Source organism: Ranitomeya imitator, chromosome 1 (genome assembly GCF_032444005.1).
Source record: "Ranitomeya imitator isolate aRanImi1 chromosome 1, aRanImi1.pri, whole genome shotgun sequence".
In the NCBI taxonomy this organism is placed as follows: Eukaryota; Metazoa; Chordata; class Amphibia; order Anura; family Dendrobatidae; genus Ranitomeya; species Ranitomeya imitator.
Genome location: NC_091282.1, coordinates 30,317,125 through 30,344,400, shown reverse-complemented (window position 1 = coordinate 30,344,400; position 27,276 = coordinate 30,317,125). Strand labels below are relative to the sequence as shown.

Here is a 27,276-nt window from a genome sequence, read left to right as displayed (position 1 = left end):
CCAATCAAACAGCCCGCAATTATGATATTAACCTGAGGGGCCGGTCTAGAAACCTGACCTCAGACCTAAGTTATAAATTTAGGCTGCTGATAGAGAATTGTGTTCACATGATGGGGGCAGCCTGAGAAGCTGGTGTGATCCAATTTACATTCGTCCTACCCTCAGGGAGCAGAAAGCAATTACCAGTTAGATGATTTTCTGTAAGTTTTCTCCTGTTTATTTTGATACTGTTTTGCATAAGTTGTATGTCTTTTTACTATCATATTTTTATACTTTTTTCTTATTGTAAGCACTGACCCTTTTGTTATTAAAGTATAAAACTTTAACAAGTTGAACCTTGAATGTTCTAAAAGAATCCATAGCCTAAGGTGTGTGAGCCTTATGCGTAATAGACATATTTTTATTAGTATTATTTCTGGGACTCATCGCCCGTGTATTCAGTGAGTGGTGGCAGCGCGTATGAGCGGGTGTGTGACCTGGGTCGGTGTGTGATTTATGCTCCCATTACAGCATAGGACTGAGGTTGAATGCTGGACTGAGAGTGGGGAGATAGATTAACCCTTGCAGGCACAACCCCAAGTCACGTGTGAGAGCAGGCACGTGACGAATAAGTGACCCCATGGAGTAGGGATCCGTGACAGAGGGGCTTAATCAAAAGGCTGGGCTTTCTGAGGGGAGAGGTTCCTGCTGCAGCCAAAATAGTACAAGTAAGGAACAGACATAGCTGATCCCCTGAGATACAGGGAAGATTTCGGCAGGTGTTAGACACCTGTCAGTAGTGGGACATTATATATTATATATATATATATTTATTTTTTGGGTGTGTAATTGTGTAGGAGATGCAGGGCTCCACATCTGCTGGACTTTTACTTTCAGATGATGACTCTGAAAGAAAGTGGAGGTAAAGTGATTATTTCTGCTTTCTTGTAATTGATGGTTAAAATATCTTGTGAAATTAAATATGCCCACGCCTCGGGACCTGTGATGTTCGGCTAAAAACAGCCGTGATAAACAGGAAGCAGAGCGAACGCGAGAAATTCATCACCAGTCAACAGTGATAAACATCAGCCGGGGGGTCGTAGAGTCCACGAGAAAGGTGGATCGGCGGCAATCTGATAACAAAAACAGGGGTCCTGTGCCGGTGTGAACAGAGAGTGTCTAAGGGAAAGGTGGTCACACATATGCAGATCTAAGGGGTACAAATGACCCCCATATTCTCATGAACTCCATGGGTCACAGTAGTCACACCTCCGCTACCAGTGCTGCATCCTAAAAAGACCCCTTTTACTAGACCATCCATTTTAATTTTGGGCAGGAGCGAACAGTGAGGCCGCCCGTCGCTGCACGCTTCCCTCTGTCTCCACATTCTGCTTTTGGTCATACATGACATCGAGACCGGACACATTGCTGGAGAAAGGGGGCAAACTAACAGACCCCCTCTTATCAGACCCCAGACCATCAACCATCAGGACATCCAATATATACACAGACATATGTCCTAAACCAGCAGGTATTAGCTACCTGATCTTAGTAGGCAACCAGGATCCAGCGTGGCTTGCAAAAGTATTCACCCCCTTGGCTTTTTACCTATTTTGTTACATTACAACCGGTGTTTAAACATTTCTGTAATCCGATTTGTGTGTGAGGCATCAGGACTAAAAAGTTTAAGTTGCTGTAGTGAGAAAATATAGGTAAAAAAAGAAATTTATGGGATCAAATAACTAAAAATTGGCGTGTGCATATGTATTCACTCTTTTGCTATGAAGTCCCTAAAAATTTCTGGTGCAAGCAATTCCCTTCATATGTCCCATGCTTAGTGACAGGACGTCCCCCTGTGTGCAATCGAAGTGTCATAAGTCTGTCGGTATATACACTTTACCTTCTCTGAAAGGCCACAGAGGCTGCAGCACCAATAACAATAGGCATCACTAACCAAACACCACCATGAAGACCAAAGAGATCTCCAAACAACACCATGAAGACCAAGGAGGTCTCCAAACGCCACCATGAAGACCAAAGAGATCTCCAAACAACACCATGAAGACCAAGGAGGTCTCCAAACAACACCATGAAGACCAAGGAAATCTCCAAACACCATGAAGACCGAGGAGGTCTCCAAACGCCACCACGAAGACCAAGGAGGTCTCCAAACGCCACCACGAAGACCAAGGAGATCTCCAAACACCACCATGAAGACCAAGGAGATCTCCAAACAAAACCATGAAGACCAAGGAAATCTCCAAACACCATGAAGACCGAGGAGGTCTCCAAACGCCACCATGAAGACCAAGGAGATCTCCAAACACCACCATGAAGACCAAGGAGATCTCCAAACAACACCATGAAGACCAAGGAGGTCTCCAAACGCCACCACGAAGACCAAGGAGATCTCCAAACACCACCATGAAGACCAAGGAGATCTCCAAATAAATCAGGGACAAAGTTGTTGAGAAGTACAAGTCAGGGTTGGGTTACAAAAAAATCTCCCATTCTTTGATGATCCCCCAGAGCACTATCAAATCCATTATCATCATATGGAAAGAACATGATATCTGTTATGACCTGGTGGTTAGGAGAACCCGGAATGACCTGATAGTTAAACCTCATACAGGACGAGCTCTGGGATGTGGGAGCTCTGCTGACCGCAAGCCCTAATCCTATCACACACACTAGAAATAGCCGTGGAGCGCTCCTGACCAGACCTAGGCGCCTCGTCACAGCCTAAGAACTATCTAGCCCTAGAGATAGAAAATAAAGCCTACCTTGCCTCAGAGAAATTCCCCAAAGGTAAAGGAAGCCCCCCACATATATTGACTGTGAGTAAAGATGAAAGTCACAAACGCAGAAATGAAACAGGTTTCAGCAAAGGGAGGCCAGACTTACTAAATAGACAGAGGATAGGAAAGGTAACTTTGCGATCAGCACAAAAACCCACAAAAGACCACGCAGAGTGTACAAAAAAGACCTCCGCACCGACTCACGGTGCGGAGATGCCACTCTGCATTCCAGAGCTTCCAACTAGCAAGACAAAATCATGATAACCAGCTGGACAAGAAAACAGTGAACAAATAAAGACTATCAGGAACTTAGCTTCTGCAGGAGAAGGCAGGTCACCAGAGAGATCCAGGAGCGAACTGAACCAATGCAAAAACATTGACAGCTGGCATGGAGTAACGATCTGAGAGGAGTTAAATAGAGAAGCCAACCAAAGAATAAACCACGTCACCTGTGTAAGGAACCTCAGAAGCAGCAGCTTCACTCATAGCCACCAGAGGGAGTCCATAGACAGAACTCGCCGAAGTACCATTCACGACCACAGGAGGGAGTTCGACAACAGAATTCACAACAGATATCACAACAAACCTGCCAAGAGGGGGTCGTCCACCAAAACTCTCAGCCTGGGCAAGGAGGGCATTAATCAGAGAGGCAGGACAGAGACCAAAGGTAACCCTGAAGGAACTGCAGAGTTCCCAAGCAGAGACTGGAGTATCTGTCCATACGACCACAATAAGCCGTACACTGCATAGAGACGGTCTTTATGGAAGAGTGGGCAGAAAAAAGCCTTTACTTATACACAAAAATTGTAAGACCTGTTTTGAATTTGTCAAAAGACGTGGGAGACTCCCCAAATGCATGGAGGAAGGTGCTGTGATAAGAGGATACCAAAATTTAACTTTTTGGCCACCAATGAAAACGCTATGTCCAGCGCCAAACCAACACAGCTCATCACCCCAAGAGCACCATGCCCACAGTGAAACATGGTGGTGGCAGCATAATGCTGTGGGGATGTTTTTCGGCAGCAGAAAAAATTATGCAAGTTGAGGGGAAGATGGATGGTGCGAAATACAGGAATATTCTGGAGAAAAACCTATTTCAGTCTGTCAGTGATTTGAGACTGGGACGGAGCTTCACCTTCCAACAAGACAATGACACAAAGCGTACTGCTACAGCAACACTCGAGTGGTTTAAGGAGAAACGTGTGAATGTTTTGGAGTGGCCGAGTCAAAGACCAGACCTTAATCCAATGGAAAATCTGTGGTCAGACATGAAGATTGCTGTTCACCAGAAGAAACCATCGAACTTGAAGGACCTGGAGCAGTTTTGCCTTCCCAGTGGAAAGCCCATTGAGACTTATCCAAAGCGACCTGCAGCTGTAGTTGGTGCAAAAGTAAGCTCTACAAAGTAATGACTTTAGGGGGGTGAATAGTTATGCACACTGAAGTGAACTGATGCAAGCTAAAAAAAATAAATAAGCAGCAAAATTCTAGGTTGCAAGGTAGCAAAACAGACAAAAATGTCAAGGGGGTAAATACTTATGCAAGCCACTGTAGAATATACACACCACACATTTATCTATAAGAACTGTAAGGCCACCAGTTATCCACCTCCTCTGTCTGTGAGGAGGAGCGGACCCCGCACTGAGCGATGATTGTGTATTGTCAATGATGTGCTGCTGAGCGCCTGCCTGTGAGGAAGAGCGGACTCCGCACTGAGCGATGATTGTGTATTGTCAATGATGTGCTGCTGAGCGCCTGCCTGTGAGGAGGAGCGGACTCCGCACTGAGCGATGACTGTGTATTGTCAATGATGTGCTGCTGAGCGCCTGCCTGTGAGGAGGAGCGGACTCCGCACTGAGCGATGATTGTGTATTGTCAATGATGTACTGCTGAGCGCCTGCCTGTGAGGAGGAGCGGACTCCGCACTGAACGATGACTGTGTATTGTCAATGATGTGCTGCTGAGCGCCTGCCTGTGAGGAGGAGCGGACTCCGCACTGAGTGATGATTGTGTATTGTCAATGATGTACTGCTGAGCGCCTGCCTGTGAGGAGGAGCGGACTCCGCACTGAGCGATGACTGTGTATTGTCAATGATGTGCTGCTGAGCGCCTGCCTGTGAGGAGGAACGGACTACACACTGAGCGATGATTGTGTATTGTCAATGATGTGCTGCTGAGCGCCTGCCTGTGAGGAGGAGCGGACTCCGCACTGAACGATGACTGTGTATTGTCAATGATGTGCTGCTGAGCGCCTGCCTGTGAGGAGGAGCGGACTCCGCACTGAGCGATGATTGTGTATTGTCAATGATGTACTGCTGAGCGCCTGCCTGTGAGGAGGAGCGGACTCCGCACTGAGCGATGACTGTGTATTGTCAATGATGTGCTGCTGAGCGCCTGCCTGTGAGGAGGAGCGGACTCCGCACTGAACGATGACTGTGTATTGTCAATGATGTGCTGCTGAGCGCCTGCCTGTGAGGAGGAGCGGACTCCGCACTGAACGATGACTGTGTATTGTCAATGATGTGCTGCTGAGCACCTGCCTGTGAGGAGGAGCGGACTCCGCACTGAGCGATGATTGTGTATTGTCAATGATGTACTGCTGAGCGCCTGCCTGTGAGGAGGAGCGGACTCCGCACTGAGCGATGACTGTGTATTGTCAATGATGTGCTGCTGAGCGCCTGCCTGTGAGGAGGAGCGGACTCCGCACTGAACGATGACTGTGTATTGTCAATGATGTGCTGCTGAGCGCCTGCCTGTGAGGAGGAGCGGACTCCGCACTGAACGATGACTGTGTATTGTCAATGATGTGCTGCTGAGCACCTGCCTGTGAGGAGGAGCGGACTCCGCACTGAGCGATGATTGTGTATTGTCAATGATGTACTGCTGAGCGCCTGCCTGTGAGGAGGAGCGGACTCCGCACTGAGCGATGACTGTGTATTGTCAATGATGTGCTGCTGAGCGCCTGCCTGTGAAGAGGAGCGGACTCCGCACTGAGCGATGACTGTGTATTGTCAATGATGTGCTGCTGAGCGCCTGCCTGTGAGGAGGAGCGGACTCCGCACTGAGCGATGATTGTGTATTGTCAATGATGTGCTGCTGAGCGCCTGCCTGTGAGGAGGAGCGGACTCCGCACTGAGCGATGATTGTGTATTGTCAATGATGTGCTGCTGAGCGCCTGCCTGTGAGGAGGAGCGGACTCCGCACTGAACGATGACTGTGTATTGTCAATGATGTGCTGCTGAGCGCCTGCCTGTGAGGAGGAGCGGACTCCGCACTGAGCGATGATTGTGTATTGTCAATGATGTGCTGCTGAGCGCCTGCCTGTGAGGAGGAACGGACTCCGCACTGAGCGATGACTGTGTATTGTCAATGATGTGCTGCTGAGCGCCTGCCTGTGAGGAGGAGCGGACTCCGCACTGAACGATGACTGTGTATTGTCAATGATGTGCTGCTGAGCGCCTGCCTGTGAGGAGGAACGGACTCCGCACTGAACGATGACTGTGTATTGTCAATGATGTGCTGCTGAGCGCCTGCCTGTGAGGAGGAACGGACTCCGCACAGGGCGATGATTGTGTATTGTCAATGAACATGCGGTGACTCGTGCACCATGAATCCGTGCAGTGCTGGACAGGGTCGGCAGCGTCCCGGACACTCACGCTCGCTTACACACCTAGGGTAGGCTGTACAGGTACATGCTCAGCAGCCCATTAGTATTTTTCTCGGTATATTTGGCGCATATCATTATTTTCCAGTTAGTATAGTATATTACGCACAAGGGCAGGAGGCTGCGTTAGTATATGCAGCTTTCTAGCGGAGGCGTTAGGACACATTTGCCATAAGTATTTACCCACCCTGTTATACTGACCATGAGGCATATATACCCTTTTCTACCCTACACCTCCATCTCTGAAATGTCTTAGACCCCCAGATATTAACCCACACTTTTACACTAGTCAACCAGGGAATATCAGATGAATGCTCCTTTGTTCTCTAGACCACAGGAACTAGTAACAACGACTACCATAGACCACCAGAACTAGTGACACTAACCCCTCCACTAACCTAGACCACCAGAACTAGTGACACTAACCCCTCCACTAACCTAGACCACCAGAACTAGTGACACTAACCCCTCCGCTACCCTAGACCACCAGAACTAGTGACACTAACCTCTCCACTACCCTAAACAACCAGAACTAGTGGCGCTAATCCCTCCACTAACCTAGACCACCAGAACTAGTGACACTAACCCCTCCGCTACCCTAGACCACCAGAACTAGTGACACTAACCCCTCCGCTACCCTAGACCACCAGAACTAGTGACATTAACCCCTCCACTAACCTAGACCACCAGAACTAGTGACACTAACCCATCCACTACCCTAGACCACCAGAACTAGTGACACTAACCCCTCCGCTACCCTAGACCACCAGAACTAGTGACATTAACCCCTCCACTAACCTAGACCACCAGAACTAGTGACACTAACCCATCCACTACCCTAGACCACCAGAACTAGTGACGCTAACCTCTCCACTTCCCTAGACCACCAGAACTAGTGACGCTAATCCCTCCACTATCCAAGACAACAAGAACTAGACATTAATCCCTGCACTAACCTAGACCACCAGACCTAGTGACATTAACCCTGCCACTACCCCACCAGAACTAGTGACACTAACCCCTCCACTACCCTAGACCACCAGAACTAATGACATTAACCTCTCCACTACCCTAGACCACCAGAACTAGTGACACTAACCCCTCCACTACCTTAGACCACCAGAACTCGTGACACTAGTCCTCCTACTACCCAAGACCACAAGAAACAGTGACACTAACCCTATCCACTACCCTACACCACCAGAACTTGTGACACTAATCCCTCCAGTACCCTACACCACCAGAACTTGTGACACTAATCCCTCCCCTAGACCACCAGAACCAGTGACGATAAACCTCCACTACCCTAGACCACCATCTTAAGGCCGCCATACTCATAAGATGGCCGTTTGCCAATTCATCGGCTGCCCGGCAGCCATCTCAGCCGAGTTTTCTCTTTGAGAACACTTATCTCTGGGAAACACCATGATAGGCAGTCCAAAATCAGACATGCCGAATACATATTTTCCCCGTACATACATATTGTCGGAATTGGCCGACATTACAAGGGCAGTTTATTCCCATTTATTCCTGAGATTATTGACCCTCTACAGCAGGAGGTAGACAAACAAAAACGAGGGCAAATAAATCTAGGAGATAAGATCAGCTCCTGTGCACTGTGCACAGCCCCAGGGTCCACTAGTACATCCTGGAAGTCACCACAAATAATAAGTAACTCAGCTACCGGCAACAGCCTCTGAAAGTCTTCTCAGCGTCTTGTGATCAAGCAATTACATTCACCTGCCAAGGAAAGTAAGTGAAGGGCAAAGCTAGAGAAACTCCAGGAAACTCATGAGGACGCTCAGGCCACATCTAGGCCTCTTGACCGACAACCGAACAGCAAAAACGCCTGCAATACACCAGCAAAAATCTGACAAACACGACTGAGGTCACTTGGGGATATTTAAAAAAAAATGTTCCCACGCTGAATAGTATTAAAAAGAATTTTAAAAAAAGAAACCATAAAATCTATTAAAATAATAGTAACTGAGTGCCGTTGTCCTTAGAGAAGTAGAAGCGCACAACTGAGTGCCATTGTCCTCAGAGAAGCAGAAGCGCACAACTGAGTGCCGTTGTCCTCAGAGAAGTAGAAGCGCACAACTGAGTGCCGTTGTTCTCAGAGAAGTAGAAGCGCACAACTGAGTGCCGTTGTTCTCAGAGAAGTAGAAGCGCACAACTGAGTGCCGCGGTCCTCAGAGACGCAGAAGCGCACAACTGAGTACCGTTGTCCTCAGAGAAGGAGAAGCGCACAACTGAGTACCGTTGTCCTCAAACAAGCAGGAGCGCACAACTGAGTGCCGTTGTCCTCAGAGAAGCAGGAGCGCACAACTGAGTACCGTTGTCCTCAGAGAAGCAGGAGCGCACAACTGAGTACCGTTATCCTCAGAGAAGCAGAAGCACACAACTGAGTACCGTTATCCTCAGAGAAGCAGAAGCGCACAACTGAGTACCGTTGTCCTCAGAGAAGGAGAAGCGCACAACTGAGTGCCGTTGTCCTCAGAGAAGCAGGGCGCACAACTGAGTGCCGTTGTCCTCAGAGAAGCAGGAGCGCACAACTGAGTGCCGTTATCCTCAGAGAAGCAGAAGCACACAACTGAGTACCGTTATCCTCAGAGAAGTAGAAGCGCACAACTGAGTACCGTTATCCTCAGAGAAGCAGAAGCGCACAACTGAGTACCGTTGTCCTCAGAGAAGGAGAAGCGCACAACTGAGTGCCGTTGTCCTCAGAGAAGCAGGAGCGCACAACTGAGTGCCGTTGTCCTCAGAGAAGCAGGAGCGCACAACTGAGTGCCGTTGTCCTCAGAGAAGTAGAAGCGCACAACTGAGTGCCGCGGTCCTCAGAGAAGCAGAAGCGCACAACTGAGTACCGTTGTCCTCAGAGAAGCAGAAGCGCACAACTGAGTACCGTTGTCCTCAGAGAAGCAGAAGCGCACAACTGAGTACCGTTGTCCTCAGAGAAGCAGAAGCGCACAACTGAGTACCGTTGTCCTCAGACAAGCAGGAGCGCACAACTGAGTGTGGTTATCCTCAGAGAAGTAGAAGCGCACAACTGATTGCCGTTATCCTCAGAGAAGCAGAAGCGCACAACTGAGTGTGGTTATCCTTAGAGAAGTAGAAGCGCACAACTGAGTACCGTTATCCTCAGAGAAGCAGGAGCGCACAACTGAGTACCGTTGTCCTCAGACAAGCAGGAGCGCATAACTGAGTGTGGTTATCCTCAGAGAAGCAGGAGCACACAACTGAGTGCCGTTGTCCTCAGAGAAGTAGAAGCGCACAACTGAATGCTGTTGTCTTCAGAGAAGCAGAAGCGCACAACTGAGTGCGGTTATCTTCAGAGAAGCAGGAGCGCACAACTGAGTGCCGTTGTCCTCAGAGAAGCAGGAGCGCACAACTGAGTGCCATTGTCCTCAGAGAAGCAGAAGCGCACAACTGATTGCAGTTCTCAGAGAAGCAGGAGCGCACAACTGAGTGCCGTTGTCCTCAGAGAAGCAGGAGCGCACAACTGAGTGCCGTTGTCCTCAGAGAAGCAGGAGCGCACAACTGAGTGCAGTTGTCCTCAGAGAAGTAGAAGGGCACAACTGAGTGCCGTTGTCTTCAGAGAAGCAGAAGCGCACAACTGAGTGCAGCTGTCCTCAGAGAAGCAGAAGCGCACAACTAAGTACCGTTGTCCTCAGAGAAGCAAGAGCGCAGAACTGAGTGCCGCGGTCCTCAGAGAAGTAGAAGGGCACAACTGAGTGCCGTTGTCTTCAGAGAAGTAGAAGCGCACGACTGAGTGCAGTTCTCAGAGAAGGAGAAGCACACGACTGAGTGCAGTTCTCAGAGAAGCAGAAGCACACAACTGAGTGCCGTTGTCCTCAGAGAAGCAGGAGCGCACAACTGAATGCCGTTGTCCTCAGAGAAGTAGAAGGGCACAACTGAGTGCAGTTCTCAGAGAAGCAGAAGCACACGACTGAGTGCCGTTGTCCTCAGAGAAGCAGGAGCGCACAACTGAATGCCGTTGTCCTCAGAGAAGTAGAAGGGCACAACTGAGTGCAGTTCTCAGAGAAGCAGAAGCACACGACTGAGTGCCGTTGTCCTCAGAGAAGCAGAAGCGCACAACTGAGTGCAGCTGTCCTCAGAGAAGCAGGAGCGCACAACTGAGTGCCGTTGTCCTCAGAGAAGCAGGAGCGCACAACTGAGTGCCGTTGTCCTCAGAGAAGCAGAAGCACACGACTGAGTGCAGTTCTCAGAGAAGCAGAAGCACACAACTGAGTGTCGTTGTCCTCAGAGAAGCAGAAGCGCACAACTGAGTGCCGTTGTCCTCAGAGAAGCAGAAGCACACGAATGGGTGCAGTTCTCAGAGAAGCAGGAGCACACAACTGAGTGCCATTTTCCTCAGAGAAGCAGAAGCGCACGACTGAGTGCAGTTCTCAGAGAAGCAGAAGCGCACGACTGAGTGCAGTTCTCAGAGAAGCAGAAGCGCACGACTGAGTGCAGTTCTCAGAGAAGCAGGAGCACACAACTGAGTGCCATTGTCCTCAGAGAAGCAGAAGCGCACAACTGAGTGCAGTTCTCAGAGAAGCAGAAGGGGCACAAACTGAGTGCAGTTCTGTGGTTCTCCAACTTAACTGCAGGACCTTCTATGGAGGAATGCAGCTTTTCTGCCCCTTCATTTAAGGCCTCTTTCACACTTCAGTCTTTTGGCGTCAGTCACTACCGACATAGTGACGGATTGACGGATCCGTCACAATTGTTGCGAAAACGGTTCTAACGGATCCGTTTTTTTGACGGATCCGTTACTTGGGGGTTGTCTGGGAGAAGTATCTACTTTTTGGAGCATGCGCAATTGAAAAAACGGATTGGGGCGACGGATCCGCCGAAAAAACGGTTGCGGCGGATCCGTCGCCCATAGGCGCCCATTCTATGGAATGGCGGACGCGACGGATCCGTCGCGATCCGCCATTTCGGCGTTGCCAAAAAACGTTCCAATGTCCGTCTATTTTCAGAAAACGTCCGCCAAATGTCGACGGATCCGTCGCATGGCGGATGGAACGGACGACCATCCGTCACAATCCGTCACTAATGCAAGTCTATGGGAAAATAACGGATCCGTCAAAAAAAATGACGGATCCGTTATTTGAGGAAAATGGCGGTTTTAGACTGACGCCAAATAACTGAAGTGTGAAAGAGGCCTAAGCAATCAATGGGAATAATGGCACTCAGATCCCCCAATGACTGAAAACTTTCACCATGTCTAAATAACTTGTCAACCTTTTATTTATTTATTTTTTTAAAGCGCAGTTCCATGTTGAGGGGCTGCTCTTATCTTAGACACACAGATAAACCTCCATCCAGGCTCCTGAAACAGGAGATCGGACAGCGGAGGAAGCAGAGCGTACCTGAGATACTCTGGATGTGTAAAATGATTGAGGGATACAGACATAGCGGAACAGACTGTTTGCAGAACTCACAGACTGTAGTTGGGCCTAATTCGGATATCTGTTGTTTTCACGGACAGAACATGTGCCCAATACAGAGTTTGCACGTGTCCACGTGATCAATTTCCCACCGCCCCCCAAAAAAGTGGGAAGAAGTCTGCTCTCGATCCGATTTGCAGATTAAAATCGTCCATGGCTATTTTTTTATTGCAGGAGAAACCTGGAATTGCTTTTTCTTTTTTTTTTAATAGGAATATTAATAACAATCGATGCCGCATTGATTATAAAGATGGACATGGACTAAAAATTGCAAGAAAACGGGATCCAGTGTACTGGTGAAAATAGGTATCTTTTTTTGAAGCAGAATACCCCGGACCCCGTGATTGACAGCTGCCAGGGGGATGTGACGGTGGCTGTACGTCGACCTCTCGTCAAGCTGCAATTCTATAATCACTTCAGAAATGACTGAGCCTGAAAACTGCCGACCTCGGCGGCCTCCCGTCCGCTCCCCGGCATCCGTCACTTTATCCGCTGAGCCGGAAACGGATTTTATTTCTTATTAAAATTGCGCGAAGAAACGTGAAGCAATCGGGAAGGTGAAAAGCTCCGTGGGGTCGGATGTAACAACAAGCACAAAAATAGGATATTACTGGGGCGGAGAGAGTTTCGCTTCTTTCGCGAACCTTTATAAAACCGGCTATAAAAGGCAACGAAAAAAAAATATATAGGGAGAGTGTTGATATCTATAGAAGCCTAGTAGTAGACTCCACACTCCTCCCCATTCCTCCTCCATTAGTATTTTTCTACAGTGCAAAGGTTGCTGGAAAATCAGGAAAAATTTCCCGCAACGACAATAAATTTTTACTTATGACGCAAGATTTGTTTCAAGGGACATTAAAATTAAAAAGAAAACAAAAACTATTGGTAAAATTGACGATTAAGCAGTCTGTAAAAATGAAAAATAAATAAATCACTTTCCACGCTCTAATTTTCCTGCGCTGCAGGTACCGGGCAGTGGCTTTAGCTGGGCTGGAGGTCCCGGGCAGTGGCTTTAGCTGCGCTGGAGGTCCCGGGCAGTGGCTTTAGCTGGGCTGGAGGTCCCGGGCAGTGGCTTTAGCTGCGCTGGAGGTCCCGGGCAGTGGCTTTAGCTGCGCTGGAGGTCCCGGACAGTGGCTTTAGCTGCGCTGGAGGTCCCGGGCAGTGGCTTTAGCTGCGCTGGAGGTACCGGGCAGTGGCTTTAGCTGCGCTGGAGGTCCCGGGCAGTGGCTTTAGCTGCGCTGGAGGTCCCGGACAGTGGCTTTAGCTGCGCTGGAGGTCCCGGACAGTGGCTTTAGCTGCGCTGGAGGTCCCGGGCAGTGGCTTTAGCTGCGCTGGAGGTACCGGGCAGTGGCTTTAGCTGCGCTGGAGGTCCCGGGCAGTGGCTTTAGCTGCGCTGCAGGTACCGGGCAGTGGCTTTAGCTGCGCTGGAGGTCCCGGACAGTGGCTTTAGCTGCGCTGGAGGTCCCGGGCAGTGGCTTTAGCTGCGCTGGAGGTACCGGGCAGTGGCTTTAGCTGCGCTGGAGGTACCGGGCAGTGGCTTTAGCTGCGCTGGAGGTCCCGGGCAGTGGCTTTAGCTGCGCTGGAGGTCCCGGGCAGTGGCTTTAGCTGCGCTGGAGGTCCCGGGCAGTGGCTTTAGCTGCGCTGGAGGTCCCGGGCAGTGGCTTTAGCTGCGCTGGAGATACCGGGCAGTGGCTTTAGCTGCGCTGTAGGTCCCGGGCAGTGGCTTTAGCTGCGCTGGATGTATCGGGCAGTGGCTTTAGCTGCGCTGGAGGTCCCGGGCAGTGGCTTTAGCTGCCCTGGAGGTACCGGGTAGTGGCTTTAGCTGCGCTGGATGTATCGGGCAGTGGCTTTAGCTGCGCTGCAGGTACCGAGCAGTGGCTTTAGCTGCACTGGAGGTACCGGGCAGTGGCTTTAGCTGCGCTGGAGGTTCCGGGCAGTGGCTTTAGCTGCGCTGGAGGTACCGGGCAGTGGCTTTCTTCCCGCTCGTGCCTATGGGGAAGTAATGACAGATAGCTGACGGCCAGACAAGTTTTTGTCCGATGGCCATTTAAGGTGTATGGGCTTGGTCAGAATGTGAAGGCTGTAGACAATTAGGGCCGCTGATTGTCTGCAGTGGTCACATGATGCCCCCGCTGAAAGAAGCAGCAACACTAGGAGACCGATGCGTGCACAGACTGAGGCAGAGCTGCTGTCTCCTTTTAGAAAGGATATCTTCATACAAGACCACAGAAGCCACAGACACAGAATAAAAGGTGTATGATGAGGTTCTGCAGTAGCTGAAGTGAATGATGAGGTTCTGCAGCAGCTGAGGTGTATTATGAGGTTCTGCAGCAGCTGAGGTGTATTATGAGGTTCTGCAGCAGCTGAGGTGTATGATGAGGTTCTGCAGCTGCTGAGGTGTATTACGAAATTCTGGAGCAGCTGAGGTGTATGATGAGGTTCTGGAACAGCCGAGATGTATTTTGAGGTTCTGCAGTAGCTGAGGTGTATTATGAGGTTCTGCAGCTGCTGAGGTGTATGATGAGGTTCTGGAGCAGTTGAGTTGTATGAGGAGGTTCTGCAGCAGCTGAGGTGTATGATGAGGTTCTGGAACAGCCGAGATGTATTTTGAGGTTCTGCAGTAGCTGAGGTGTATTATGCGATTCTGCAGAAGCTGAGGTGTACGATAAGGTTCTGGAGCAGCTGAGATGTATGATGACATTCTGGAGCAGTTGAGATGTATGATGAGGTTCTGCAGCAGCTGAGGTGTATGAGGAAGTTCTGCAGCAGCTGAGGTGTATGATGAGGTTCTGGAGCAGCTGAATTGTATAAGGAAGTTCTTCAGCAGCTGAGGTTTATGAGGAGGTTCTGCAGCAGCTGAGGTGTATGAGGAGGTTCTGCAGCAGCTGAGGTGTATGATGAGGTTCTGCAGCAGCTGAGGTGTATGAGGAGGTTCTGCAGCAGCCGAGGTGTACGATGAGGTTCTGCAGCAGCTGAGGTGTATGATGAGGTTCTGCAGCAGCCGAGGTGTACGATGAGGTTCTGCAGCAGCTGAGGTGTAGGATGGGGTTGAAGCACTAGATGTTACACCAGGAGAACACGTATACCAGGGATCTGCTTCTGTGTGAGCAGTGATAAGCGGCGCCCATGTGGAGATGCTCATCGGTGTGAGCCGTCAGGTTGTGGCAGCGGGAGGTGACGATTATACGTATATTACAGACGCGATGTTACGTGGCCGGATTATTGCCGCTCGTTAGACAGAAGACGGGCTCTTACCTTAATGAAGTTGTTCAGGTGACCCAACTTGCGCATGTTAGAAACTCCATGAAGTTTGGTCACATTTTGTAAAATTTCTCTAAGGTTGTCACTCGGTTCTAAGAAGGAAAAAAAAAAAAAAAGAAGATACATAAAAGCAGTGAATAATCAGACAACCAGAGGAGACGCGCGCTCGCCGGCCTCGGATCCTGTGCTCCATGCTGGGCAGCAGTTTCTTCTCATTATCAGGTCTGGAGCGATATCACATATGCCTCACGTCAGGCCGACTAATCAAACCAACATTCATACGTCCTCCTCTTTCAGGAAGAGTTTACAGCAGCTTCTTTATCATCAGAGGCAGGATTAAAATATCAGGTAACGCCTCTATACACAGCTGATCCACCAATCACATAAGGAGATGTCACAGCTCACCTCCTCTCTTTACAATAACCTTTGCACACACATTAAATGTTTCAATTCAAAACACAGACTAAGTGGCAATTGCTGCTCATTTACATGTGAATTTCCTGAAAAAAAAAAAAAACAGGAAATTAAAAATCTAAAAAAAAAGCCTGGTATGAAAAGAGCGATGTGACCATCATCCCCCCTCCACATTGCTACCTGCGTATATTAGGAGACTGCATCTGGTTTAGATCTAATACACATTTGGCTTCTTCACACGTGGCGTTTTTGTTGCATCTTTTCCCACGTGTAAAAATAAATGCAGCATTTTACAGTAGCAGCAAAATTAACGAGTTTAGATATAGATAGGTCAGTCACTTGCTTAAAAAAATGTAGTTAAATACCTTGTAAAAATCCCCAAGCTGTCCTGATTCATTCAAAGTTTTCGGTTTGGAGCTGCGTCGTTCCATTGCAGAGTTATTCACATTTGTTTCTTCTGGAGGGCAGTATGTGAAATCTCTGCTTGTAGCGGAACTGCAGGTTTCTTCAGTCCTCTCTGGGGGCGTGTGCCTTCAGCCCTCCCTCTTGGACTCTGCCAATCACAGCTCAGAAGAGTCTGAAGCTGATTATACTGCAGAGCTGTGATTGGCAGAGTCTGGGAAGGAGGAGTGAAAAGACTCGCAGCGGCACTACAATCAGAGATTTCACATGCTGTGCTCCAGAAGAAACAAATGTGAATATCTCTGCAATGGAGCGACGCAGCGCAAAATGAAAAACAGCTGCAGAATCAGGAGAGCTCAGGGAATTATACAAATCAATATTTTTGAGCAACTGACAAGTCCTCTTTAAGTAGGCATCATGATTCTTTCACGCCATCCGTATCCGTTTGTAGTCCTGAACTGTAACTTTACTGGATTAAAAAATGGAAATAACAATTGGATATGTGAATAGAGCCTGAGACTTGAGTACTGTTGAAGTCTTTTGACGACAACATTAGATATTGTGCAATCCTTGCCGATACAGACAGTGAACTCCAACAAGGCACATCATAATTTGTAGGGGTCCAGTCAGCCCTTTAGTGTCTGGGGTAAAATGAGTCCGGTGCTCGCAGGGCAGGAAACTGAAGATAGACACAGACACATAAAGCAGAAAACACATTCCGATCAGAAATGGAAACTTTCAGATATTACAAAGACCTGGATTGCCAGTGTAGCTGTGCTGAGGGTATATATGTATACCCCCTGCCTATTTCTAGTGGGACACGGCACAACGAACCTTGCAGAGCCGCACAAAGTCACATCAACCGTAGCCACCTAAAATAGCAAAACCCCATGTAATGCTGCAGCCCCAAAGACGGCGAGGGGCTGCGAATCCTCCGAGAAGATTTCTAAGAACGACATTTCTTAGTCACTAATGCAAATGAGGGGCAGCCACATAACAAAACCTCAACGCGACGAGGACTACATGACGGGGCCATTGCTGGAGAGGAGCCGAAGCCCGAGCCACCCGAGGCAGGTAACAGAAGCGAGGAGGACACCCCGCACGCCATAGACTCGCCCAAGTGATGACTATTATCGCATTTATCAAAGGTTCCTGAGGGGGGCGCGTGTTACACCGTGGATACCGAGAAATCAAAGATTAAGGGGGCTCCTCCAATTTGCAGAGGTTTGGATATTTAGCTCTACTAGTTTACTGTCCAGTCAGCGGTGGTCGGTTTCCTAGACACGGAGCGCTGCTCTGGATCCTGGCCGCATCCGTCCCTCTGTGCTCCTCTGATGCTGCCTGTGACTGCGATAGTATGGGATAGGAGAACCGCGCTGCAGGGTCCAACTGTCAATCAAGCATGAGTGCACTAAACCCATGCAGAAAGGAAGCAGGGTGATGCTGAAGAGGAGACAGAAGGATCACCAAATGTAGGGCACACAAAAAAAAAACCATCTATGCCCCCTAATTTCCCTCCACTTTTGATGCTATTGTCTCATGTTGCAATGAAAATTGCAGTCACAAACGCCGTAAGGAGCCTGGCTGCTGCAGGAGCGGCCCCCAATTATGTCAACACCACCGGACATCACTCCCCTGATTGGCAGGGCTTCTACAAAGCTAATACGGTAATTATTATTATTATTGGGAACCTGACAGCTGATGCACGCTGCCCCGATCTATGTAGTGGAAAGTCGGAAATAAATTCCAGTTGCGGAAAAAATAGCAATAACAAAAAAATGCAATTCTGCAAAAAAAAAAAAAAAGTTTTTGATTATTTACCATGGTCAGCAAAACTGACCTGGAAATATGATTCTACAGGGCAGTGCAATCACGCATACACCAAACAAGTATGATACCTCCTCCTCCTCCTGTACAATGACTGATAACACCTCTATATTCAGTAGATAACACAGGATCCACCATTCACAATAGGTGATGTCACAGCTCACCTCCTCCTCCTCCTGTACAATGACTGATAACACCTCTATATACAGTAGATAACACAGGATCCACCATTCACAATAGGTGATGTCACAGCTCACCTCCTCCTCCTCCTGTACAATGACTGATAACACCTCTATATACAGTAGATAACACAGGATCCACCATTCACAATAGGTGATGTCACAGCTCACCTCCTCCTCCTCCTGTACAATGACTGATAACACCTCTATATACAGTAGATAACACAGGATCCACCATTCACAATAGGTGATGTCACAGCTCACCTACTCCTCCTCCTGTACAATGACTGATAACACCTCTATATACAGTAGATAACACAGGATCCACCATTCACAATAGGTGATATCACAGCTCACCTCCTCCTCCTGTACAATGACTGATAACATCTCTATATACACGAAAACACAGGATCCACCATGCACATTAGGTGATGTCACAGCTCACCTACTCCTCCTCCTGTACAATGACTGATAACACTTCTATATACAGTAGATAACACAGGATCCACCGTGCACATTAGGTGCTGTCACAGCTCACCTCCTCCTCCTGTACAATGACTGATAACCCCACTATACACAGTAGATAACACTGGATCCACCATGCACAATAGGTGATGTCACAGCTCACCTCCTCCTCCTGTACAATGACTGATAACACCTCTATATATAGTGGATAACACAGGATCCACCATTCACAATAGGGGATATCACAGCTCACCTCCTCCTCCTGTACAGTGACGGATAACACCTCTATATACAGTAGATAACACAGGATCCACCATTCACAATAGGTGATATCACAGCTCACCTCCTCCTCCTCCTGTACAATGACTGATAACACCTCTATATACAGTAGATAACAGGATCCACCATTCACAATAGGTGATGTCACAGCTCACCTCCTCCTCCTGTACAATGATTACATTGTATAACAAGTTACATAAAAAAAGAAAACACCCCATTACTGGAGATCTGCATGTCCCCTCCGGTGCTGATACAAGGGGCTTGTGCACACTACCACTCACGTTGGGAAGGCTTTCCTGATATACTGATGATCAGCTCTGTATCTGTACATGTTGTAGTTTGTTTTTTCTTTTGCTGTGGATTTGTTAATTGCATTCCCCAGTGTGATGTGCGGCTGATGCTCTCCCCGGGGAATATCTCTGTAATAGGACATGAAAACCCCTACATAGCACCGCTCCGGGCAAAAACTGCACCACATGTAGCAGAGGTCAAGCCAGGTACACACTGCATCTGTGCAGCACATGTACTGTATACAGCGGGGGCTTTTCCAGACGTTTACCTTAACGTTCCCATTGCCAACACTCACTAGACCAGTGGGTAGGGAGACATTCTGCCAAGGGCCATTCGGATATTTATACCATCATTCCCGGCCACACAAAATTATCAACCTAAAAATTATCTGCTGTATATGCACACACATCGCATAGGAGACCCCGAGACTGCTGTATATACACATATATATCGCATAGGATTCCCACGAGACTGCTGTATATGCACACACATCACATAGGATTCCCCGAGACTGCTGTATATGCACACACATCACATAGGATTCCCCGAGACTGCTGTATATGCACACACATCACATAGGAGACCCCGAGACTGCTGTATATGCACACAAATCACATAGGAGACCCCGAGACTGCTGTATATACACATATATATCGCATAGGATTCCCACGAGACTGCTGTATATGCACACACATCACATAGGATTCCCCGAGACTGCTGTATATGCACACACATCACATAGGAGACCCCGAGACAGCTGTATATGCACACACATCACATAGGAGACCCCAAGACTGCTGTATATACACACACATCACATAGGATTCCCAGAGACTGCTGTATATGCACACACATCACATAGGAGACCCCAAGACTGCTGTATATGCACACACATCACATAGGATTCCCAGAGACTGCTGTATATGCACACACATCACATAGGATTCCCAGAGACTGCTGTATATACACACACGTCACATAGGAGACCCCGAGACTGCTGTATATACACATATATATCGCATAGGATTCCCAGAGATTGCTGTATATGCACACACATCACATAGGATTCCCAGAGACTGCTGTATATGCACACACATCACATAGGATTCCCAGAGACTGCTGTATATGCACACACATCACATAGGATTCCCAGAGACTGCTGTATATACACACACGTCACATAGGAGACCCCGAGACTGCTGTATATACACATATATATCGCATAGGATTCCCAGAGATTGCTGTATATGCACACACATCACATAGGATTCCCAGAGACTGCTGTATATGCACACACATCACATAGGAGACCCCGAGACTGCTGTATATTCACACACATCACATAGGAGACCCCGAGACTGCTGTATATTCACACACATCACATAGGATTCCCAGAGACTGCTGTATATACACACACATCACATAGGATTCCCAGAGACTGCTGTATATGCACACACATCACATAGGATTCCCAGAGACTGCTGTATATGCACACACATCACATAGGAGACCCCGAGACTGCTGTATATTCATACACATCACATAGGATTCCCAGAGACTGCTGTATATACACACACATCACATAGGATTCCCAGAGACTGCTGTATATACACATATATATCGCATAGGATTCCCCGAGACTGCTGTGTATGCACACACATCACATAGGATTCCCAGAGACTGCTGTATATACACATATATATCGCATAGGATTCACCGTGACTGCTGTATATGCACACACATCACATAGGAAACACCAAGACTGCTGTATATGCACACACATCACACAGAAGACCCCGAGACTGCTCTATATATACACACACACACACACACACATCACATAGGATTCCCAGAGACTGCTGTATACACAAAACACATCACAAAGGATTCCCCAAGACTGCTGTATAAATACACATACATACCGCTTAGGATTCCCCGAGACTGCTGTATATACACACACATCACATACAGTCATGGCCAAAAGTATTGACACCCCTGCAATTCTGTCATATAATACTGTTTCTTCCTGAAAATGATTGCAAACACAAATTATTTGGTATTATTATCTTCATTTAATTTGTCTTAAATGAAAAAACACAAAAGAGAATGAAGCAAAAAGCAAAACATTGATCATTTCACACAAAACTCCAAAAATAGGCCAGACAAAAGTATTGGCACCCTCAGCCTAATACTTGGTTGCACAACCTTTAGCCAAAATAACTGCGACCAACCGCTTCCGGTAACCATCAATGAGTTTCTTACAATGCTCTGCTGGAATTTTAGACCATTCTTCTTAGGCAAACTGCTCCAGGTCCCTGATATTTGAAGGGTGCCTTCTCCAAACTGCCATTTTTAGATCTCTCCACAGGTGATCTATGGGATTCAGGTCAGGACTCATTGCTGGCCACCTTAGAAGTCTCCAGTGCTTTCTCTCAAACCATTTTCTAGTGCTTTTTGAAGTGTGTTTTGGGTCATTGTCCTGCTGGGAGACCCATGACCTCTGAGGGAGACCCAGCTTTCTCACACTGGGCCCTACATTATGCTGCAAAATTTGTTGGTAGTCTTCAGACTTCATAATGCCATGCACACGGTCAAGCAGTCCAGTGCCAGAGGCAGCAAAGCAACCCCAAAACATCAGGGAACCTCCGCCATGTTTGACTGTAGGGACCGTGTTCTTTTCTTTGAATGCCTCTTTTTTTCTCCTGTAAACTCTATGTTGATGCCTTTGCCCAAAAAGCTCTACTTTTATCTCATCTGACCAGAGAACATTGTTCCAAAACGTTTTCGGCTTTTTCAGGTAAGTTTTGGCAAACTCCAGCCTGGCTTTTTTATGTCTCGGGGTAAGAAGTGGGGTCTTCCTGGGTCTCCTACCATACAGTCCCTTTTCATTCAGACGCCGACGGATAGTACGGGTTGACACTGTTGTACCCTCGGACTGCAGGGCAGCTTGAACTTGTTTGGATGTTAGTCGAGGTTCTTTATCCAACATCCGCACAATCTTGCGTTGAAATCTCTTGTCAATGTTTCTTTTCCATCCACATCTAGGGAGGTTAGCCACAGTGCCATGGGCTTTACACTTCTTGACGACACAGCGCACGGTAGACACAGGAACATTCAGGTCTTTGGAGATGGACTTGTAGCCTTGAGATTGCTCATGCTTCCTCACAATTTGGTTTCTCAAGTCCTCAGACAGTTCTTTGGTCTTCTTTCTTTTCTCCATGCTCAATGTGGTACACACAAAGACACAGGACAGAGGTTGAGTCAACTTTAATCCATGTCAACTGTCTACAAGTGTGATTTAGTTATTGCCAACACCTGTTAGGTGCCACAGGTAAGTTACAGGTGCTGATAATTACACAAATTACAGACGTATCACATGATTTCTTGAACAGTGTCAATACTTTGTCCACCCCCATTGTTATGCTTGGTCTGGAATTATATCCAATTTGGCTTTAGGACAATTCTTTTTGTGTTTTTTCATTTAAGACAAATTAAATGAAGATAATAATAACAAAGAATTTGTGATTGCAATCATTTTCAGGAAGAAACGGAGTATTATCTGACAGAATTGCAGGGATGTCAATACTTTTGGCCATGACTGTAGGAGACCCCAAGACTGCTGTATATGCACACACATCACATAGGAGACCCCGAGACTGCTGTATATACACACATCACATAGGATTCCCCGAGACTGCTGTATAAATACAAATACATATCGCTTAGGATTCCCCCGAGACTGCTGTATATATTCACACACACACACACATCGCATAGGAGACTCTGAGACTGCAGTATATGCACACACATCACATAGGAGACCCCGACACTGTTGTATATACACACACACACATCACATAGGAGACCCCGAGACTGCGGTAACACACACACACACACAGGATTCCCCGAGACTGCTGTATATATACACATCACGTAGGAGACACCAAGATTTTTGGCATTCTGATTTAAATGAAAACGGTGTATTTTGGATACTTTCTCATACTTCACTTTGATACAGTGGCTTCCAAAAGTATTCACCCTTTTGACGTTTTACCTATTTTGTTACATAACAACCTGTGCAGATATTTTTCTAATCCGATTTGTGGGTGATGCATCAGCACTAAATAGTCTAAGATGGAGAAATGAGAAAAATATAGGCCTAAATTAAATTTATGGGATCAAATAACTAAAAATTGGCATCTGCATATGTGTTCACCCCTTTTGCTACGAAGCTCCTAAAAATTTCTGGTGCAAGCAATTCCCTTCATAAGTCCCATGCTTAGTGACAGGACGTCCCCCTGAGTGTAATCTAAGTGTCACATGTCTGTCGGTATATACACTTTACCTTCTCTGAAAGGCCACAGAGGCTGCAAAACCAATAACAATAGGCATCACTAACCAAACAACACCATGAAGACCGAGGAGATCTCCAGACATCACCATGAAGACCGAGGAGATCTCCAGACACCACCATGAAGACCAAGGAGATCTCCAGACACCACCATGAAGACCAAGGAGATCTCCAGACACCACCATGAAGACCAAGGAGATCTCCAGACACCACCATGAAGACCAAGGAGATCTCCAGACACCACCATGAAGACCAAGGAGATCTCCAAACACCACCATGAAGACCAAGGAGATCTCCAGAAACCATCATGAAGACCATGGAGATCTCCAGAAACCACAATGAAGACAAAGGAGATCTCCAAACAAGTCAGGGACAAAGTTGTTGAGAAGTACAAGTCAGGATTGGTTTATAAAAAATATTATAACCTCTGATGACCTCTTGGAGTCTTGGAGCACCATCAAATCCATTATTATCAAATGGAAAGAACATGGCACCATAACAAACCTGCCAAGAGAGGGCGCCCACCAAAGCTCTCAGCCCGGGCAAAGAGGGCAATAATCAGATAGGCAGCACAAAGACCAAAGATAACCCTGGAGGTGCTGCAGAGTTCCCAAGCAGAGACTGGAGTATCTGTACATACGACCATGACAAGCCGCACACTCCATAGAGGCGGCCTTTATGGAAGAGTAAAAAAAGACTTTACTTACACAAAAATTGTAAGGCTCGTTTTGAGCCTTACAAAAGACATGTGGGAGACTCCCTAAATGTAAGGAGGAAGGTGCTGTGATAAGATCCAACCAAAATGTAAGTTTTTGGCCACCAAGGTTAATGCTATATCTGGCGGCAAACCAACAAAGCTCATCACCCCAAGAACACCATCCCCACAGTGAAACATGGTGGTGGCAGCATCATGCAGTAGTGATGTTTGTTGGCAGAAGGGAAAGAAAAAATGGTCCGAGTTGAGGGGAAGATGGATGGTGCGAAATACAGGGATATTCTTGAGCAAAACCAGTTTCAGTCTGTCATTGATTTGAGACTGGGCTGGAGGTTCACCTTCCAACAAGACAATAACCCAAAGCATACTGCTAAAGCAACACGAGTGGTCTAAGCGGAAACATGTATATGTTTTGGAGTGGCCAACTCAAAGCCCAGACCTTAGTCCAATGGAGAATCTGTGGTCAGACTTGAAGATTGCTGTTCAGCAGAGGAAACCATGTAACTTGAAGGACCATTTGCCTTGAGGAATGGACAAAAAACAAAGTGGCAAGATGTGGAAAGCGCAGAGAGAATTAGCCAAAGCGAGTTGCAGCTGTAATTGCAGCAAAAGGAGGCTCTACACAGTACTGACTTAAAGGAGTGAATAGTTATGCACTTTGAAGGTTTCAGTTATTTTGTCCTATTTATTGTTTGCTTCACAATAACAATAACAGGCGTCCTTGTAAGCACCGTGCGACACACGTTAGACAAGTCTGGAATGGTGGCCTCAAAAAAAGGTGAAGAAGCCTCAACCTCGATATGGTCATATGAAGCGTCAGCTGCAGTTTGCAAAAAAGTAAGAAAAGTGGGCAGTAGAAAGTTGGAAATGGGTGATTTGGAGCGATGAAGGTCAATAGTCAGCTCTGATGGGTGCAAATTGGTCTGGAAGAAAAAAAGGGGAAAAGGGGCCAACGGATCTAGAAATTGAAGGAACTGTCCAGTTTGGTGGAGGAGGCCTGATGATATGAGGTTGTTTCACAGCCAAAGACGTTGGATACTTGACCTGGATTAATGGTGGTTTCAATGCTGAGCTATATGTGAGTAACCTACAAGATGAGTTACTCCGCACACTAAGTACTATGGGTATGAAAAGGACAACATAGTGTTCCAGCAGGATAACAACACGAAGCCGTCAAGATTGGGGAATAAATGGGTCAATGACAATGAAGTAGAGGAGCTGGATTGTCCCACAGTCCCCAGACTCATCCCAACCCAACACTTGTGGAACAGTTGAAGAAACAGCTGTATAAAGACCCACAAAGAAGGCGTGCTGCACCTCTAAAACAGGTATACTCAATTTTTATTAATTATAATTATATAAAAAATTCATTAAGAACATATTTAAAAAAACAAAGATGTCAGACAGAAACAGGGACCACACAAAGAAAGGTTTCTAAAAAAAAAAATCTCCCTAAAGTTAATCAATTGTCATCAGATTTCATTAGATGGGTAAAAGTGCTCAATTCATATGCTACACAGTCCAGAAGGTATCATGGGGGTGCAAAAAGATAGTAATTTTTTTTTCATATAATATAATTAAGTCATGTATCAGGCATTATTCCTCGGAAGAAGCAAACGCGCGTCGGGGTACTTCCAGCAGGGCCGACACAGGTTTTTGACACTCCTTTATTTTTGTTTCATACGTTAGGTACGGTTTATTAAATACTGAATGTGATATTGCTGGTTGCTTTAATATGACTATATTATATTGTGATTCGAATGACCATAATTATTATCTGTGACTCACAGAGCATGGCAGAACGCTGTGTCCACCATCATACAATGCCTACAAGAGTGTAGAAGAGACCTGGGATCTGATTTCGGTGGAGACACGCCTCATCTGATTGACAACAAGCCCAGTAAAAGTCCACACAAAGTATAAAGTTGTTTAACTTCTAAAGTGAAATCTATAAAGGGGGGGGGGGGAAACAACAACAACAAAAAAAAAAACAGCATTTCAGTTTTCTGGTCATTGCATCGCCCTCTAAAAATGCAATAAAAAGTGACAAACTTTCTTGATACCTCGAAATAGCACTATTAAAAAATACAGCTCGGCACACAAAAAAACAAAACAGCGCAAGGCTCCAGCAACAGAAGAATAAAAAAAAGTTATGGGTCACAGAAAATAAAGACAAATAAAAATAATAATTTTATTTTTTCTTTACCACAAGAAAAAACACAAAAAACAAGTTTGATAACTCCATAATCGTATTGACCTGGAGAATCACGTTGTCGGGTTATTTTATTACCAAACGAACGCTGTAAAAACCAAAGACCAGAAGCAATGGTGGGCATTTGCTTTTCTCATCATTTCACCCCAATCTTTCCCCATTTTTCAGTGCATTATATGGTAAAATGAATGGCGCAATCCCAAACTATAAGGATAGGTGCACGCGGTCAGTAAAAGCTGCGCAGCGGCCAGGTGTTACAGCATAGTGGATGCGATTTCAAGAAATCCCATCTCCACTATGTGTCCAGAGACGCCCACGGAGATGGACATAAGGCGCGTCTTTCCAGACTGCAGCGGCTCTATTTAGAATAGAAACCTGTCACCACTTCTGTATTTATCACCTACTCCTGATTTTGGCTACAAGTACTGATGTAAAATACTGAACGTGTGACCAGAGCTCAACTTGTCCTGCAAGTAACAGGTCAAACGGAAAAAAAAATGGTATATGTCTTGTAGGAAGGGAGAGAAAAAAATGACAGAGCAAAAATATGGGGGGGAAAAAAAAAAAAACTCGGCGGATGACCGGATTTTGTTGGAATCTCATTAAATCTGTGCTCTGCATAACTGGAAGGAAAATCCCCTGGATCTGACGAGTGTGTACACGGCCTGAGGGCGGCTCACATGAAGACGAGGCGCTGCAGAAATTTCCCAGACATTTCAAATTCATCTGGCTTTCGGACACCTTAGAGAGAAAACACCGCCTATGCGGACACCACACTTGCGGACACCACACCTGCGGACACCACCACTTCCCCCTAAACCCCTCCGTCCTCCCCCTTCCCGCTAGATCCCTCCGTCCTCCCCCTTCCCCTAGACCCCTCCGTCCTCCCCCTTTCCGCTGGACCCCTCCGTCCTCCCCCTTCCCGCTAGACCCCTCCGTCCTACTCCTTCCCGCTAGACCCCTACGTTCCCGCCCTTCCCGCT

The 27,276-nt window shown here is 47.1% G+C and overlaps 1 protein-coding gene across 2 annotated transcripts in view; it reads right to left on the bottom strand.

The window, feature by feature from the left end:
- Window positions 1–27,276, bottom strand: part of RICTOR (RPTOR independent companion of MTOR complex 2) — a 94,773-nt gene that overhangs the window by 54,876 nt on the left and 12,621 nt on the right. For both annotated transcript variants that reach the window (XM_069745924.1, XM_069745925.1), the window contains exon 3: window positions 15,153–15,250. In XM_069745924.1, the coding sequence (XP_069602025.1) occupies window positions 15,153–15,250 (98 nt within the window). The remainder of the gene's footprint in view (window positions 1–15,152; window positions 15,251–27,276) is intronic.